At 50.4% G+C, this 18,325-nt stretch overlaps 1 protein-coding gene across 2 annotated transcripts in view; it reads right to left on the bottom strand.

The window, feature by feature from the left end:
• Positions 1-209: 209 nt before the first annotated feature.
• ATP2C2 (ATPase secretory pathway Ca2+ transporting 2) overlaps positions 210-18,325 on the bottom strand; it is a 58,248-nt gene continuing 40,132 nt past the window's right edge. For both annotated transcript variants that reach the window (XM_072967839.1, XM_072967840.1), the window contains 14 exons: positions 17,757-17,858; positions 16,298-16,387; positions 14,269-14,370; positions 12,363-12,519; positions 11,093-11,263; positions 10,245-10,342; positions 10,098-10,148; positions 8,824-8,990; positions 8,286-8,354; positions 8,082-8,198; positions 6,834-6,981; positions 5,435-5,533; positions 5,120-5,261; positions 210-3,801 (listed from right to left, as the gene is read on the bottom strand). In XM_072967839.1, the coding sequence (XP_072823940.1) occupies positions 3,683-3,801; positions 5,120-5,261; positions 5,435-5,533; positions 6,834-6,981; positions 8,082-8,198; positions 8,286-8,354; positions 8,824-8,990; positions 10,098-10,148; positions 10,245-10,342; positions 11,093-11,263; positions 12,363-12,519; positions 14,269-14,370; positions 16,298-16,387; positions 17,757-17,858 (1,632 nt within the window). In that variant the 3' untranslated portion in view covers positions 210-3,682. The remainder of the gene's footprint in view (positions 3,802-5,119; positions 5,262-5,434; positions 5,534-6,833; positions 6,982-8,081; positions 8,199-8,285; positions 8,355-8,823; positions 8,991-10,097; positions 10,149-10,244; positions 10,343-11,092; positions 11,264-12,362; positions 12,520-14,268; positions 14,371-16,297; positions 16,388-17,756; positions 17,859-18,325) is intronic.

Raw genomic sequence — 18,325 nt, 5'->3', positions numbered from 1 at the left:
GTCAAAAATAAATGGGTAATAACTTGTGGGGCTAATTCTGGCCTCTGTTCTGTGACATTGATCTGTGTGTGTTCCTTTACCAGTATTACCTTGTCTTGATTACTGTAGCTAGACAGTAAGTCTTCAAATCAGGAAATAGATTTCCTTTTTCAGAAATGTTTTCATTCCTTTATCTTTACATATAAATTTTAGAATAAGATTGTCTACGTCTTTTAAAAAAAATCCTTCTGAGCTCTTGATGGGAATTGTGTTAAATCTGTGGGCCAATTTAGGGAGAGCTGATACCTTTACTAGATAGTCTTCCATATGAACACAGCATGTCTCCCCATTTTTTAAGGTTTTCTGATTTCTTTCATTGGCATTTTGTAGTCTGTAGCACACAGACAGATCCTAACCATGTTTTTTTAGTTTATACTTAAGTATTTCAATTTGCGTCATTATAAATGGTACTAAACTGTAAATTTCAGTTTCTAATTATTCATTGCTAGTATATAGAAATACAAGTGATTTCTGTTTGTTAACCTTCTATCTGTGACCTTCCTAGACTCATTTACTGGAAAGGTTTTTGTTTCTAGAGTCCTTGGGAATTTCTGCATAGACAGTGTCACTCGTGAATGAGGCAGTTTTATTTTCTCCTTTCAAATCTTGTTTCCAATGCCTTTCAGTTTTCTTTTCTTGCTGGATTGCACTGCCTAGGAATTCAATCACCATGCCGAGTAGGGGTGGTGAGGCTGGACATCTTTGTTCCTAATCTTCTAGGGAAAGCACTCAGTCTTTCATCAGGAAGTAGGATGGTGGCCTTAGGGTTTGTCTGTCTGTTTCTTTTTGTTGTTTGTTTGTTTTTGGAGAACCTCTCTATTAGGTTCAGGAAGTTCTATTCCTAGTTTGCTGAGTTGTTTTTTTATTTTTTATCATGAATGGGGTTTGTATTTCATGAGTGCTTTTCTGCTTCAACTGATACGACTAATTTTCTTTCTCTACATTATTAACATGGTGGATTACGTTGATTTTTAAATATTGAACTAATCCAAGAATATTGAAATCTTGGATTAAACCCACTTAGTCATGGTGTCTTGTACTTTTTACATATGGCTGGGTCCAATTTGCTAATATTTCCTTGAGGATTCTTGTGTCTCTGTTCATGAGAGTGTTGGTCTGTAGTACTGTGTGTCTGGTTTTGGTATCTGGGTAATGTTGGCTTCATAAAATGAGTTGAGAAGTGTTTCCTCTACTTTTATTTCCTGGAAGGGACTGTGTAGGATTATTATTTCTTTAAATGTTTAGTAAAATTTACCAGTGAAACCATCTGGTTTTGGAGATTTCCTTTTGGGAAGGGTTTTAATGACAGCTTCAGTGTTTCTGCTAATTAGATTACTCAGATTATCTATTTTATCTTCAGTGAGTTTAGTTTGTGGTTTTCAAGGATTTGGTTTATTTCATTTAACTTGTTTATGTGCATAACATTGTTCTTAATGTTCCCTTATTGTTTGACAATCTTGAGGGGTCTGTAGTGATACACCATCCCTGGTTCTTAACATGAGTAATTTGTATCTGGTTTCCTTTGATGCTCCTTTGGCAAGACTGACACTTTCATTGATCTTTTCAAAGAACTAGCTTTTGGTGAGGTTGATTTTTTTTTTCCATTTTTGCCTTTGACGTCATTGTTTTTTGCTCTTCACTCTTTATTTTGGTGACCGGTCCTGTTTGGTGCTATTGATGGGTAGAGTTCTATAAATATAAATCAGGCAAAGCTTCTCAATGGTCTTGTTCCCTCTAGTACATCTTTCATGAGAAGAGGGTCTTCACTTGAGTGTAATCCAGCTGATCCATTATATATTCTGTGGCTAGCAGTTTGTGGCTTATTTAGTAAAAATGAGCCTGTCCCCTACTGTTTTAGCTGTTCCACTTGTAGTGTCCCTTGGCTTGTTCTGTATGGTACAAGTAAGGGTTACGAGTTCTTTTTGTTGTTATTTCAAGTATCAGTCAACCCTAGTTATTTTTATTACTATTATTTTTAAATGAGAAGCATTTTCTTGGGCCAGCAATTTGCTGAAGAATCTTGAAAAGGGAGAGGGGCAGCAGGAAGTGTCCCTGACTCAGAGGGAAGCTGGCTGTGTGTGACGGGAGTTGTCCTTCACGTCTGGGCAGTTGCTGCAGGTTGGTAGCTGTGGGCATGTATCACCCCTGCACCAAAGGTGTCCTCCCCGGCCAGCCTCCTCCATCGTCCTCTTGCGGGGCTGGCACGTGTATGTTTCCACATTGAGCTCTGGTGTCACTTAGTGGGTGGAGGAGCATTGTGACCTCCCCCAAGGGTGTGAATTTTACTTTGGAGGAATGTGGATTCTGCCTGGGAGCTGCAGGGACCTTCACCCTATCTGGTGTCACCACCCTGGGCAGCTGGGTGTCATGATTACTTTTATGTGTCAATTTGACTAGGCCACAGTGCCAAGATGTTTCTGGGATTTTTTAGATGTGATTAACCTTTAAACCAGTAGACTCTGAATAAAGCAGATAACCTTCAGAATGTGGATGGGCCTTATCCTATCAGCTGAAGGCTTCAGAGAAAAGATTGAGGTCCCCTGAGAAAGAAGGAATTCCATCTCCAGACCTGAGGGCTGCCTCAGACTTGAGCTGCAAAATTCCTTCCTGAGTCTCCAGCCTGCCGGCCTGCCCTGAAGAAGTCAGACTTGACAGGCCCAACAGTCAAGTAAGCCAATTCCTTAGAACAAATGTCTTTCTCTCCTCTCCATCCTATTGGTTTCGATTTCCTCTGGACAGCCCTGATTAATAACTGGGGGGCAGGCAGGTAGCAGCTGTGGCCTCATGTGGAAGATGGAGTTGTTTCTAGTTCTCTGTGGTCATTTTTGCCAGGCTGCAGACCCCTCTGCTCTGCCACGTTTCAGCTGGGACAGTGGCCATGTGTTAAGGACAGTCTCGGGGCCAGTGGGAAATGAGGCCCATTCTCAGGCAGGAGAGGACTATTCCAGATCCTGGTTCTGGAGGGAAAGGACATGTACTGTTCAGCTTTAAGAGCTGAGGCTTTCTTTTTTTTAATGGAGGTACTGGGGATTGAACCCAGGACCTCGTGCATGCTAAGCATGTGCTGCACCACTGAGCTGTTTTCCTCTCCCCTCTGGCCTTTAGGCCATCCAGGATGTGGCTTCTCGCCACATACATGGTCATGACCATGGGGCTGTGGGTTAAACCTGGCCACTTGTAGGAAAGTGCTAATCAAAATCATCAGGCCCCTGGCACTGCACTTAACAAAAATACCCAAAGCCCCCATTTTAGGGGTAAGGAGATGGGGCCTCAAACGGGCAGAGAGACCAGAAGCCTGGGGCCTGTCCCCAGCCCGCCAGTCTTCCCATTGCACCAGGGTCTGCAGCACATCAAACTATGGGACAATACATAGCTAGACGTGGTTAATAAAAATCATTGTGATTTAATAAATAGCAAGGTGCTCCTGTGCAGGCTCCTCCCTGTCAGTCCCAGGGCCCAGCGGGAGAGCGTGATGGATGGACTCCGGACGGGGCCGGAGCTTCCCGCTGGTTTCCAGGAACAACCAGGTAAGGACCTGATGTCATGATGTCCTAAAAATACCCCTTGGAAGAGGCAGGGTGAGGGGAGGGCCACAGTTGCAAAAAAATATAGATTTAGGAGATATTATACAGGTCGGGGGCCACTATACATCTTCCTGGTGAATCTGGGCTTTCTTGGCTCTGGAGCAGAATTTTTCACATAGTTTGAGGAGCTCTGACAAAATGAACACAGACGAGGCCAATCCAGTTAAAAGCAATAGATCTGCCAAAAGGGGAAAAGAAAGGTCAGTGCAGGATGTGCCCAGCTGGCCTGGCTGCAGAGTTCAGGTTCCCTACGCTTGGTTCTCAGTTGCAGACAGAGGTCAGGGGCCCAGGACTTTCCCTTCCCCTGATGGGGCAGAGATCTCCCCAACTCAGGATCCAAAAGCCTGCAGAGCCAGCTCCACAAGGACCAACTGGTCTTTCCAGGTGGCTCAGAGCTGGGTGGGGCGGTATTACCAACGTCAGCTGTAAGAGACGCCAGGCGCCCCGTCCAGCCCCCCGGCTCGCCCCAGCGGACTGAGCCCTAAATTCTCCCCCAACCCCTCTCCTGGCAAACACTGTGCTCAGGCACAGTCCTGGCACTTTCCTTAGATTTCACAAGCTGACATAATTCCCCATGGATGGAAGCATCTGTAAAAACACTTTTTGGTTTTTTTTTTTGGTCTGTGCCCACAGGGCAACCCCCAGGGACCCTGTCTTTTAGATTTTGGGGGAGGAAAAAGCTGAACTTCCAGTCTCACTTGCAGGTTTTCAGAGCCCTTGTTTCCACCACCTCAAATGCCACTGATCATTTCGCAATCCTTCTGGATGAGTGGGGACCCCCACCCCACCAGCCCCCTTGCCCTGTGGCTTCCCAGTGGGATCGGCCAAAGGAAAGCTAGGGCCACAGGAAGGGAGGAGAACGGGGCGGGCAGTTTCCTGATGCTCTAGTCACCCCCTTTCCAGGCGACCCTCTCCCACTTCTGTTACCACTGCTTCAGACAGGAGGCCAAGCCACCTGGGCAGCTTCCAAAGAATGGGGATCTGCCAAAAGCCTGGTGAAGATGCAGGGGAGTCACTGTGGTTCTGCACATGGCATGTGTGCTTGCGGTCCAGAGAGCTGGTCACTGCATGTGTGTCCCACTCCTGTTCTCCAGGAAAGTGGGGTCCCAGAGACACAGACCCTGTTAAAAACCCTGAAGGGGCAAACTTACCTCTAAGCTGGGGGCTTGCAGCATGTCACAGGCTGAGCCCAGACTGTAGCCCATCCCGGCGTCACCCCTGGGCCTCACTGTACCTGCTGTGAGCTGAGCCTCCTGCCCCAGGGGCAAGGGGTTGGCTAGGATGCTGAACACCCTCTGCTTTCCTCCGACTCCTAGCTGGTGCCTCCTCCTCCGTGGTTCCCGAGTTCTCCATGCCCCCATTACATTGCCCCCTGACCCAGTGCAGATGCCCAGGCATGAGCCTAGTCCTTTGAGGACAGAATGGCCCCACGTAGGGACCGTGGGCCTAGAAAGCTCTGCAGCCGCCCTGTGCAGGTGGTGACCCCTCCCACTTACCGAGCACTCCCAGGTTCTCTGTCTGGAAGACCTTCTGCAGGGGTGGCACGTAAATCACGGCCATCTGCCCCAGAATGGACCCGAGCACGGAGTAGAGGAACGTGCGGTTCCCGAGGAAACCAATCTCAAATATCAGCTTGGTCTGTGGGGGAGAAGGGCATGGCCATCACATGCTGCGCATCACATGCCTGCAGGTGCCTCCACGAAGCAGCTCCTCCAAGCAGAACTGTGAGACTCCGGCAGTAAGAACAGGATCCGGTTCTGCTGGGAAGACCAGGGCAGGAGGGGTTGGGGGGGAATGGAGCGGCATCTCACCTGGGAGCGGCAGGTCAAGGCGTTGAAGAGGTCGAAGAACACAAAACAGGTAAAGGTCATGGTCGTGGTGCGCGGGGTGCTCGCCTTGTCCTCCGGGATCTGGAGAGCGAGGACACAGGATGAGCCGGCCCTAACCCAGAGCCTGGGGAGGGAGCTGGCATGCACAGTGCAGGCCTGGTGTTGCTGCTCCTGTCCCAGCCGCAGTGGGTTCAAGTTTTACTAGGACTGGGTCCACTGGTGTAGCCCAAGGGTGCGGCTCCCACCCACCCTGCCCTGGACCTGACCCTGCGCTACCCAGCACGGTAAGGGGCCATCAGCCCTTCCTGAGGGAGTTCAGCTGCCCTTGACATGAGGGGGTGGAAACCTCGCACATGTAAAGTAGGTGATGTTGCCTTCCAGGAGGTGACCCCTCTACAGTGACACCCACTTAGCAGAATGTCACTTCCTACACTGAAAGCAGAAGACGCTGCCCCCACCAAGAGCTAGGGCCTCAGAGGCTGAATGAACCAAGCGGCTCCCCCCACCCAACCCCCCCAAGTCAGGACTCATTCTGGCTGACATTGTGGTGGTGGGGCTGCAGCCAAGGGTGAGAACGACTCCTGGGGAGAAGGTTCTGGCAGTTCTCACGTGACTTCCCCATTGCCAGTGAGAGACAGCAGTCACACTCCTCCCTGAGTGCATCTGCTGGACCAGAGGTTCTCAGGAGATGCCCCTCGGAGGGGGGTGGTGTTAAAACAGTCTGACTCGATGGGTCTTGGGTGGGGCCTGGACATCTGCATCTCACAAGCTCCCAGGGATGTGGGGACCCCGCTCTGAGGACCACTATGTTAGAACAGGAAAGCCTGTGCCTCCCCCGCCAGCCCAGGGCTGGACAAAGGCAGCACCTCTACCATCTTCCAGGGTAGGCGAGTTGCAGGAAAGAGCCAAGCCCCTCTGGCAGAGGCGGTGGGGAGTGCTGGAAAAAAATTGGGTGGTTGTCCAGTGTCCCATCTGTCCTGCCCTTGGGCGACCTGGGGTCTAACCACCTGGACAGATCACCTAATTCTCCCTCTGGATCACTGATCTCAGCAACAGCTCTGCCTGTACCTGTAGGTCACGAGATGACACACAATAAGATCCCCCCCAAATCACCTCCTGGGAGTCAGACACGAGTTGCTTTTAGTAGATTTCAGATTGTTCCTTGGTGACAGTAGAACGTAGGAGAGGCATTTAGACCAAAGTCTGATTTTTTTTCGCTGCCTATGTGGCCTCACCTCCCTTCTGCAGGTCAGCTCCTCACACCCACCCCACTCCCCCTGAGTGTGTCCATTTGTCTCCCCTCCTCCACCCCCTGCCCCATGTTTGCCCCACACAGGTGCTCTGAATACCTGCTTGATGGGCCCACAAGGGCATCCCTTACCTCCTTCCAGAAGATAAAGAGGGTCCCACTGATGATGGTGGTGGCTGACAGGAGGATTCTCAGGACAAGGGCTCTGCTGAGAATTGTGTCCTTGATGTTGCGTGGTGGCTGCCGGAGGGTGTCCCTGTCGACCGGCTCTACCCCCAAGCTGCTCAAAACAAAAACCGGACACAAACCACTGAAGACGTGCAGTGGTTAAATACATAAGGACACCTGGAGAAGGTCCCTGTCAGAGGCCTGGACAGGCCGTGTCAATGTCTCCAGGTCCTCCCTGGCTCCTCCTGTCTCATGTCCTGGGCCATCTCCCTAACCACCCAGCCCCTTGGCTCCTCCGGGTGCCCCTAACCTGGACCCCACCCTCACCTGTCCCCAAGCCTGGAGACAAAATACCCACACCCTCTAGCTGACCACGTGGTCCTGAACCACACCTGGTGGTTCCTCAGAGGCAATTTCCATGACCTAGACACCACCCCCACCCCAGGGTGGGTCTGGCCAGGAGAAAGGGGTTCCAGCCCTGCGCACTGAAGAGCTCCCATCAGTGGGAGGAGGCTGGGTGGGGCCCTCTCTGAGCAGATATGGCTGGAGTCCAGCTTCACTCGCAGCCCCATCCTGAAGGAGAGCATGTAGGAGAGGGGACCCTCGCGCTGGGCATGGGGGGAACAGTAGGACCCTCTGGCCAGCTGTCACTTGTGACGATTAATGGTAACAATTCAGCTGCACTGAGGATACCACCCAGTACGTGCTCCAGCACAGTGAAGCACCTCGCTTACTCATGCAGGCTTCCAGAGCACACCCACCTGCAGCATTCAGCCAGCCTCACTCTCCCTGTTCACCCAGTCACTTCCTGAGCACCTACTAGGGCCAAGCACCATTGTGGGAGCCAGGAACAAAACAAAACCCTTGCCTCCAAAAGGGGGATGAATTATGATCAGGTAAACCAGGACATATGTTCCCTTCTAGGGAAAAATAAAGCAAGGTAAGGTGACTGGGAGGGAGGAGGCTGCTGCTAGAGCAATAAGGGAGAAATTAACAACGTTGTAAATCAACTATACCTCACTTTAAAAAAGTAATCAGCGAGGACTTCTTGGAGGCAGTGACCCCAAATAAAGAGAGGGCTATGCGGGTAGCCCAGGGAGAGCACTCCAGGCAGAGAAGCAGAAAGCTCCATCCTCCTGCCTGCCTGTCCACCAAGCACTGCCTCCTGTGTCCCACTCTGCTCTCCACGTTCCTGTCAGCTGGCTGCCTCACCTCTGTGCCGGCGGCCCGTCCATGATGATGTTGATCCAGAGAATCTGCATGGCATTGAGAGGGCTGGGCAGGTTGCACACAGTGGACAGAGTGATGAGGCTCAAGGCTGAGATGCTTCTGCGGGGCACACACAGCACTGTCACCAGCTGCTCCCAGATGCACGCACAGCACCAGGCACCCTGAGGGACGCTGGCTTTGACTTACGTGCTCAGCTGAAATCGGATGAAGTTCTTGATGTTATGAAAAATCCCCTTGCCTTCCTCCACCGCATTCCTGCAAGAGAGGAGAAAGCATTTATCACAAAGAGGGCCTGGTGGGAAAGTCCAGCCAACTCTGGGCAGCTGCTAAAGTAAGTGACAGTGTCACCCAGAGGTGATGTCATCCTTGCCCCCCCAAATCCCTGTTTCTCCTTGCTGGTATTCTTGGAGACATACCAGGAGAGGATGATGATGTCCTAATAGGTGACATCAGTTCCTGGGGACTGGTCTTCCAAGCCACAATTACCCTTCCGTCCAAAGATTATAGGTCATTCTCTCATCCAAGTCAGGGACCCAGCCCTCGCCCAGGGCTCCTGAAGTGCCCGCTGCCCCTTGGTGATTCCCAAGGAGAAAAGGCCCCCATGACCCTGCTTTCAGTAGTGGGTGGCCCCAGGGACACCTTGTATATCCATCAGAGCAGATCCCAGGGGCTGCCACCCCAGGCATTTTTGCCACTAAAATAAAACACCTAAAGAGCAACTTACATGATGGCTGAGAAGTCATCATCCACCAGGATCATGTTGGCAGCCTCCTTGCTGACGTCCGTCCCCATCTGCCCCATGGAGATCCCGATGTCTGCTGACTTCAGAGCGACAGCATCGTTTACTCCATCCCCTGTCATGGCCACGATCGCCCCCGACTCCTGCAAAGCCTTTGCAAAGAGGAAACCAGTAGAGGCAGCATGAGGACCTTCCTTTTCCAGAACCTTCCTTGGCATCACCACGCCAACTAATAACTGGCTCGCCATCTGGTCCTATAAGAATGAAGTCACCAGCCACTGCAGTCACTGACCTTCGATTCACCCTGGAGGGAGTTCAGAGCAGAGATAGCGAATGAGGCTCTCTGTGCTCTGGGAAAAACTGGCAGAACGAGCCTTCAGATAACTCTCAGGAGGAGATTTTATGAGCCCAATTTCTTGCATCTTCTCATATCGAGGAAATCTCTAAGATCATTTGTGCCTAGCAGCAACCTTCTGCCAAAATGTGTCCTTGACGGCACATACCCTCTTTACTAATATCACACACCTACTGACCCTGTCTCACCTCTTTGGAGCAGTTCCTCTGAGCTGAGAGGCTCTCTACCTGGTTGTAGTCCTCATTTTTCCCCAAATAAAACTTAACTCTCAACTCTCGCATTGTGCTTTTTTTTTTTCAGTCAACAACCATTAGCAAATCATAATTAACAACTCTTCTCCTGAACCCATGAGGTGCCTAGTAGGCATTAACAGTTTCTTTGCAGGATGACTTACATGGAGCTTTATTCTCTAGAACTAAAAATATCCCAAAGTTGCATAAAAAAACCCCACAAGCCTTAAATAGCAACTTTTCAAAGCACCCATGTGCAATAAAACCACACATTTGCAGGGGTCTCTCATTCCCACACTTTCATTTTATGCACAATCAGAAGGTGAAGTCAACTCTTTACTGGGCACCTGCTTTGGGTGAGGGACCTGCTGAGAGCTTCATGGGCCTGGCTTCATTTCGTCCTCTCCCAACCTTGTGAATCAGCTGGTGTCACTCACATTATCCCCACTTTACAGATGAGGAAACTGAGGCCCGGAGTTGATTAACAACTCCAGGTGCAGCCAAAGGGCACCTGCCCAATGAAGGCTTGGCCCTGTGTTTCTCCCTTGGCACCACCCAGTTCCTGCTCCCTGCTTTTGGTGTATGTGGCATGGGGTCCCAGTTCTGCCCTCCCCAGAGACTGCTGTGGCCATCCTGGGCTGTGCCCTGAGGGATGAGGGAGGAACACAACTGACCTTTATAATTTTGAGTTTGTGCTTTGGGCTGGTCCTGAAGAAGACAGACACCTGGATACAGAGAGGAAAGAGGCGGCCATCAGTGAATGCGGAGGTAGAAACACCACTCCCCACCCCCTGGCTCCTCTGAACCTGGGTGGACCCCACCTTCCTGACGCGCTCAGCCAGCTCGCCCTGCTCCGCACTCTCCACCTCCTCCCCGGACATGGCGTTCAGTTTCCCGTTGCACAGACCGATGCTCCTTCCTGTGGGGTGGGGACAGTCCTTCACTGCTCCAAGGCCCTCGCCCCTTCCTCCACCCACCTGACATCAGGCCCTGCCTTGGCCACCAGTAACATGAATGCAGCCACCATGGCCCCAGTCACAGCCCACCTGCTATGGCATGTGATCTTAATTCTAGCCACAGGATGAACTGGCAACAAACACCTTATGGAAACCGAGAGGGAAGTGAATTTCCCAAGGTCACAGAGCTGGTAAATGCTAGTCCTGGAAACTGACATGGTTCTTTCTGTTTGATTCCAGAGTCTATGATCCTGCCAAGGTGCCAGGCTGCCTCAAGACAGAAGAGGGAGAAAACCAAGGTGTGACAGCCCTCCTAAGAGTAGTAAGTAAGGCAGGAGGAGGAGGGTTGCTAGCCTTCTGCTGATGAAGCCCCTGAGGGTCAGAGTGGCTCAGTGATTTGCCAAGGGCACACCTCTAGGGGCAGAAGCCAGACTGGAAACCCTGCACTGGGAACGACGCTGCCTGTGAAGGTGAGATCATGGATGGAAAGGCCTGGCACACAGGAAGTTTTCGGTACGCACAGGTCTTTTCCTCTTTAGGAGCACCTGCCGACATCTTAAAGATGAACACCCCCTCAGAAGGTGGGATGCTGGTCCTTGAACCTCAGAATCTCTTCCAGGCACTTGGAAGGGAGTTGTGAGCTCTCCTGACCAGGACCACCGAGGATTAACCAGTGGTAGCGACCCTCACCCTCCACCCCCTTCCCCGGTTACCTATCGCCAAGGCTGTCTCCAGAGCATCTCCTGTTATCATTTTCACGGACATGCCTGATGCAGAGAGCACTTGTACTGCTTCCTTCACACCAGCCCTTGGGGGGTCGATGATTCCAATGAGACCCAGAAATGTCAGCCTCCCCATCTCGGGCCCAGAAGCCAGGGCCAGCACTGCAGACAGAGAAAGACCCGCAAAGGTTCAGAAGATGTTTGCCTGCAGTCAGCCCCGGCCCCTCTGTGTCCCAGACCCTCTTCTGTCTACAAGAGGCTTGGGCACTAAGTTCCTGGACCACAAAGGGAAGGTGAAGACCTTTCCAGTGGATATCAGGCCCGTGTGGGGCATGGCTGTTGATGGCTTGCCCACAGTGAAAAGCAGAGCTGGAGACAGCTTGCCCGGGGAAACGGGGCTCTGTCCACTGTGATCTAGTCCCAACCCCACCCCAGGAGGGGCAGCCATGAGGAGACCTGTGGGATGGCATACGAGGGCCACATGGATAGAGAGGTCTCTGGGTCAGTGGCACAGAAGCTTGCCCCGGCTCTTGGGGACAAGTGCTCTGAAAGGGGGTGGCATGAGAAGTGACCTTGCTTTGTCACCTTACTGATGCTGGAGGAAGGCTGTGGCCAAGAAATTCCAGCTGCATCCCCCTCAGTCCTTATTTGGTACCAGTGGTGCAAGGGGACACCCTCTTTCCCGAAGTGACCCTCCCCGCCCTGCTAGGCTAGGCTCTGTCCCAGCTCCTATGGCCTCACCTTATACACTTGTCAGCAAGCTGCTAGCAAGTTGTAATTACCATTCCCTGACGGGGAAAACCAAGGCAAGGGAAACCAATGTGGCAATCCAACGCTTCTTACTTTGCCCTGAGGGATTGCACGTGTTCTGGAGTGTTCTTAGACACTTTCTCTGAAAACGGACAGACACCATACAAGACACTGACATATGACACTATGTACATTTACGTACAAGAGCTTTGTGTCCTCCTGACAGTGAGCAGTAAGCAAGATGACCAGTCAGGAAAAGCAATGTTTCTGGGGCATCCCATTTGTCTGCCTTAGAAAACTCAGGACCTCTTCTCGCACACCTGAGCTGCATCTGGATTAACACTTGGCATCATCTGGCGCTGGGGATGGGTGGGGGCTTCCTGTCTTTCATCTGCCCAGGAAAGTCCACGCTGGCTTTACTTGCATTAGCACCCGCCTGATGCCATTCTGACCAGCACCTTACTGACCAGGAGCCCTGCATATGAAAGCAAACTTAAGGCCCAGCACTGACCGCGCAGGCCAAGCGAGCCCATCCTCTTCTCCTCCTGCTGGCAGAAGGATCTCTGTTGAGGCGTCAGTGGCAGAGGGATGCCCCCGTTGTTGTACGTGGTACAGTAACGAATCACTTCCTCAAAGGCCCCCTTCATGAAGTAAATATCTTCCTGCTCCTTGAAAAAAAAAAAAAACGAAACGAAAAAAATCCGCTGTCATTGGCTGCTTCAGCTCTTGGTGGCCTTCAGCTCATCCACACAGAGATGTTCACGGAGGGGTTAGTTATCCTGGACCGTCATCGTTCACCAGTACAGGACAGGTCACAGGAAATCCACACGATGGAATGCCATGTAGCCCATTAAGGGGCAAGGCTGATCTTTGACCCAAACCACCCCTGCTCTGCATCAGGCCCCCTTGTTCATGTCGCTCAGAGCACCCCCACTTTTCATTAGCTGGTCTTATCCCAGCCAGCACTGTGCCTCTAAGTGTGTGACTGCTAGACATCAATCTCAGGTAGACTTCGGAGAGAAGAGGCACCATTTCTCTCGTCTGCAGCCGCACTTGCCTCCTAAGAGTGAGCCCACGTGAGCAGCTGACCCTTTTCCTGTATATTAGATAAGCTGTATCCCAGAGACCGTGAGCTCCAGGTGGCAGGCGCTGTCACTGTGGGTCACACTGTAACACCAGTCCCAGCACAGCGCCTGCCTGCTTACAGTGGGCAGTGAACAAGCTTGTGTGAAGTAACACGGAAAGCTGTCTGAGATACCATTTTAAGGGAAAAGAGCAAATTACATACTTTGTATACAGTGTGACCTTGTTTTGAAACCACCACCTCACGTGTCGCTAGTCACACATTTAGAGCCCGGAACACCATCCCACACTGTTAAGGGGAGTTAGCGTGGGTCGGGGGTGGGTAGGGAGGGAAGACGGGCAGAATTATCAGGAGTTTCCATTTTTTAAAGTCACATTTCTATAATTTTTTTCATTGAAAATATATTACCATTGCCTTTGGGGGAAAATAAGTTTTGAAGGTATTAAAACATTAAAAAAAAATCAAGCACTCCTCTTAAACACCCAGAATTTATATGCCTGTCCACTCATGGCAAAGGCCTGAAATAAGCTGGCTGAGACGTCTACCACCGTGAATGAGATGGGAAGTCTCAGGATGGGTGAGATGTGTTAGATTCCAGAGAGAGCAAGAGAAAACGGAAAGGTTGGAGAAAAAGTGGAAGGCAATAAAAAATTTTTTTCATTGTAGAAAATCTTAAAAGCTACAGAAAATTTAAAAAGAAAAAAAAAACGGGAGGAAGAAAAGTCAGCTGAATCCCCACCCAGGGACAGCCATTCACAGTTTGGCATACGTCCCCCTGGTCGCTTATAATACGTGCACACATGCGAGCTCACTGTCACACCATCTGTGCTGGGTGCTGGGATAAGCCTCCTGGATCCCTCTACAGGAATGAAGGATGGTTCCCCTGTTGTGACAGTTAAATGAGCTCCAATGTGTAAAGAACTCAGCACAGGGACGCGGAAAGAGGATCCCAAGTTCCCAGCAGGAACTCCAGCAGTAATGACTCAGTGATGACATGGTTGGCCAGCAAGTCTCACACTTGAATTTGCATCAGAATCCCCAGCAAACACAGATTACTGGGTCTCACCCCTGAAATTTCTGATTCAGTGGGTCTGGGATGGAGCCTGAGGATCTGCATTTCTAACAAATTTCGAGGTACTGCTGGCCCAGTGATTCAGATGACCATTTCCGAAGAGGACCAAGGTAATTGAAGGTTTAATTGCTATCAACTGTATTTTCATATATTTGGAAGCTTGTAGGAGTAGCCGGGAACTTAAAAGTCTTCTCTAGATGTCTGCATTTTGCTTTATGGGGGAGGTGGGGGAGCTGCAAAAGGGCAGAGAGGTAAACTCACCTCACTCTTGGGGCTGCACTGTACCACCATCCACTTCTGCTCCGAACTGAATGGAATCTCTTTTTTTCTCACGTATGAATCTTTAATATCACTTAAGTCCATCTGGGATAATAAAATGGGAGGTTTTCAGTGAGTTAGCCTAAATTAATCTCCATGCAAAAGCTCAGTCCATTTAAATTATTAATTATTCAAACCACCTCAGGCAGATGAGAAATTCAAACGTTAAGCTCAGAGAAACCGGAAAAAATCTCTTTTCTCTTGTCCCAGGGGCAGAACCAGATGTTCTTTGCTACAGCTTCTAGCTGAAACCTGTGGGGTTTCTGCTAGGAGGAATGTTTCAGGCTTGAAGATGGAGCAATTCCCCCAGAAGGAGCCCCGGGATAGTGAGTGGCCTGTTGTCACCGCCTCAGGTCCCTGCCAGGCCTGACATTCGTTCGCTCTTTGATGGCTTTCAGACCAGTTACTTGACAGCCCTGAGCCTCAGTTTCCCCAATTGAAAACCAGTCCCAACCTGGGCATCCCATTGCCCCTTAAGGGGTGAAAATGGTTCTTAGGGGGCAAAAAACTACTGCTTTTATGTACTAAGCACAGATGTGCCCACAGCACACGAACAGATATAGTACATCTATGGTATTAACATCTCCTGGGAGGAGTGGATAGGGGAAAAAACCATCTAAATAGTCTCCTGAGGGGGGTGTCATGGTTTGCACTGTGTCCCTCAAAAATGCACTGAAGGTCTAACCCCCCAGTGCCTGGGAATGGGATCTTATTTGGAAATAGTCTTTGGAGGTGTAGGAAAGACGAGGTCATCAGCGGGAGCCCACTTCAGTAGGACTGGTGTCCTAAGAAGAGGACAAGGCCACGTGAGGACAGAGATCAGTAATCCATCTGCAAACTAGGGAGCAGCTAGGATCACCATAGTAGCCAGAGGCCGGGGGAGGCTGCCAAGCCCCAGCCACACCTTCATCCGGCTCATACTTCCAGGGCTGTGAGAGAATACGTTTCTGTTGTTTTAACCCCCAGCTGGTGGGACTTTATTCCCACAGCCCTAGGAAACTAACAAGGGAGCGTTGGCGGGGAAAAGGTTTGAGGCTGAATGAGGATAAACACAAGTCCGGAGAACTTACCTGTCACTCAGGAAGCACTGAAGACTTGTCAGCTGTTGTTTATTTGTAAAACCAGGCCCCTTACATGATTTAGACCCAGGAAGGAGTAAAACCATCCCACGGGGAGGAGACAGGTTCTGAAACCCCTGCCCTGTCTAGGCTGCAGGGTAGCCTTGCGGGGAGGAGGGCAGGCTCTGGACACCAGGGTTTTGTTCCTGCTCTGACAGCCAGGCCCACTGTCGCTTCCCAGCTGGGCAGCGGAGCTGTCAAGTAGGGCTGGCCCAGACTGTTTTAATGGGGCAGGAATTTGCAGTTGGTGTTACTGGCACCCAGGAATTTCTTGAGTGGAAGGAAAAGAATCTGCTGTAACGATTTCTGAAAGCACCGTGTTTAGCTTCACAAGGACTAACTGAAAGGTAAATCCTCCGTCCCACTTATCGCCCACCCAGCGTGGCAGTGAGGGGCTCTGGTCTCATGCAGGGGAGGGACAGGCTGATGGATGGATGCATGACAGGGCAGTGCGTGAAGCCAGCACACGGTGGGGAGCATTTCTCAAAGTCACAGAGCTCAGGTCCCACCATGGAGTCCTGGAGCCAACTGAATGTATTAAAAGGAAGGAGATCCTCCTGGATGGGGCTTGGTGAGAGCAGGAACTGTGCTGGGAGCCCCGGGGTGGGGTCTGAGCCCACAGGGTTCTTATGGATTCGCTGGACAGGGCTTAGAAGCCTAAAGAACTTTCCAGCCACGCAGCACCTCTGAGCACATCTCCCCCACAGTCGGGGATGGCCTGAGGATGTCCAGGCTGTTTTCTCCCATCATTGCTAAGCTTCCCCATTCCTGATTCGCTAGACAGGACCTTGAATTCTGCCACTAATTTGGCTCTGAGGGAAGAATTCCCCGCACGGACATCAAGGATTTCCTACCTTCATTGCCAGGGCGATCAAGGCGCCTTCTGTGGGCTGGCCCATGACAGCGTTTTTCCTGATGACAGCGTTGTTGGCAACACAGCCTGCCTGAAAGTGGAGGGGGGTGTTTTCTGAATGTCACTTGTTAATAATTGGAGCCCACCTGCCGGAGTCCTGGGCTCACTTAGGCACATGAAAAGGTCCAGCACTGAAGGCTTGACCCATTTTCAGAGATGAGGCTGGGGTTGGGGTGAGGGACAAGTTTACTTGTCAGTATACATCAGAGTCCCCGCTCTTCAAAATAAAAACAGTAAATAATTATTGACTCTGCTGAATGTTGGTTGTCACAAAGCCTTCGTGAGGAATTACAGTGGGAAGGCAGGCAGAGTTGGTGGTTACCAGTGGGAGTGATGGCAACTGACCAGTAATGGGAACGGGGTTTCTGTTTGGGATGACAAATGCCCTGGAATCAGGTGTGGTGATGCTAAGCAACTTTGTGAATGTACAAAAACCCACTGAACTGCACACTTTAAAAGGGTAAATTCTTGGAGGGTGGGGTGGTGGAGTGCGTACTTAGCATGCATGAAGTCCTGGGTTCAATCCCCAGACCCTCCATTAAAAAAATATATATGGGGGGAGGGTATATATAGTTCAAGTGGTAGAGCACATGCTTAGCATACACAAGGTCCTGGGTTCAATCCCCAGTACCTCCTCTAAAAAGCAAATAAGTAAACCTAATTACCCCTCCCTAAAATTTTTTTTAATTAAAAATTAAAATATATAAAACAAATAAACTATATAAATATATAAATAATGTAAATAAACATAAATATACTAAAAACATATAAATTAAAAAATTAAAGGGTGAATTCTGTGCTGTGTGACTTATATTTCCATTTACAATAATAATTGGAAAAAGGGAAGTAGAAACAAATGGACAAAAAGAACATGGGGGTGAATCCCGGCTCCCTCCCCACGTGCTGTGTGATCTTGGACACTCATGTTACGTCTCTGAGCCCATTTCTTAATCTGCACAACTTAGATAATGGAACAGGCCTTGCAGGGCTGCTGTAATGATTGTCACCGTGGAGGTGGGAGCTGTGCGGAGGGGTGCTCACTGATAAAGGAAGACTGGGTTCGGACCTCATGGGGGACGTGAGCCCCTGTGACCCTGTGTACTGCTTATACTACAAATACTGACAATCACAACAGGCACGACTCATCATGTGCTTATCTCCCAGCATTCCTGGAGCCCCGCCCCTTCCAGCAAGCAGGGATGGGGAAGGGGTTCCAGCTCTTCTTTTGTCTCCCATGTTCCCTTCTGTATCCCGGCCGCTGTGGCAACCTGACCCCTGGGGTGTGGCCTGGTTGTTACCCGGAACCAGTTGGTCCAACGGCTCTCTCTTTCCAGAGAGAATCCCCATCAACTGTGTTTTAAATGCATGACTATTTCCACGATGGCGTTTTGGACACTTACCTCCACTAATTTGCCCACTGAGACGTTGGAAAACTCCTTAATGACTTCCTTTGAGGGTAAAAGACAGACAGTTCCTTTGCCGTTATATCCAACTCCGCTGACCTGCAGGGCGAAGTCACAGAAAAGGGTGTCACTAGGAGTCCAAAATACGCTCCCTGGGTGACTCTGATCTTCTTTCTGGGGATCCATTACCAAGGACACAGTCCTAGCCATGAGCAAGGCTTCAAGCATGACGGTGTTCCCTGCAGGATTACATGTTAATCAGGCTCCCTCACCAAGGGCCAGGCTTCCATAAAGTGCAATGGGACATTCTATAGACAGTAAAACTGACAGTTATGAAAGCCAAGTAGTAGCAAACCAGAGTGCCTATGTTCTAGAGAAGGGGTGGGCAAGCTCTTCCTTGCAGAGCCAGATAACAAGTGTTTCAGCCTTTGCAGCCCGTGCAGATTGTTGCCATTAACCCGTGGTTGTGGTGTGAAGGCAACCGCGGACAACACGCAAAAACATGGGTGCAGCACCGTGCCAACTGAAGGGGGCTACCTTCCACCAGTCGTGTTCTTTGCTGCTAT

This window comes from Vicugna pacos, chromosome 9 (genome assembly GCF_048564905.1).
Source record: "Vicugna pacos chromosome 9, VicPac4, whole genome shotgun sequence".
NCBI lineage: Eukaryota > Metazoa > Chordata > Mammalia > Artiodactyla > Camelidae > Vicugna > Vicugna pacos.
Note: the sequence above shows the minus strand (reverse complement) of the source record. Positions and strands in the feature narration are given on the sequence as shown.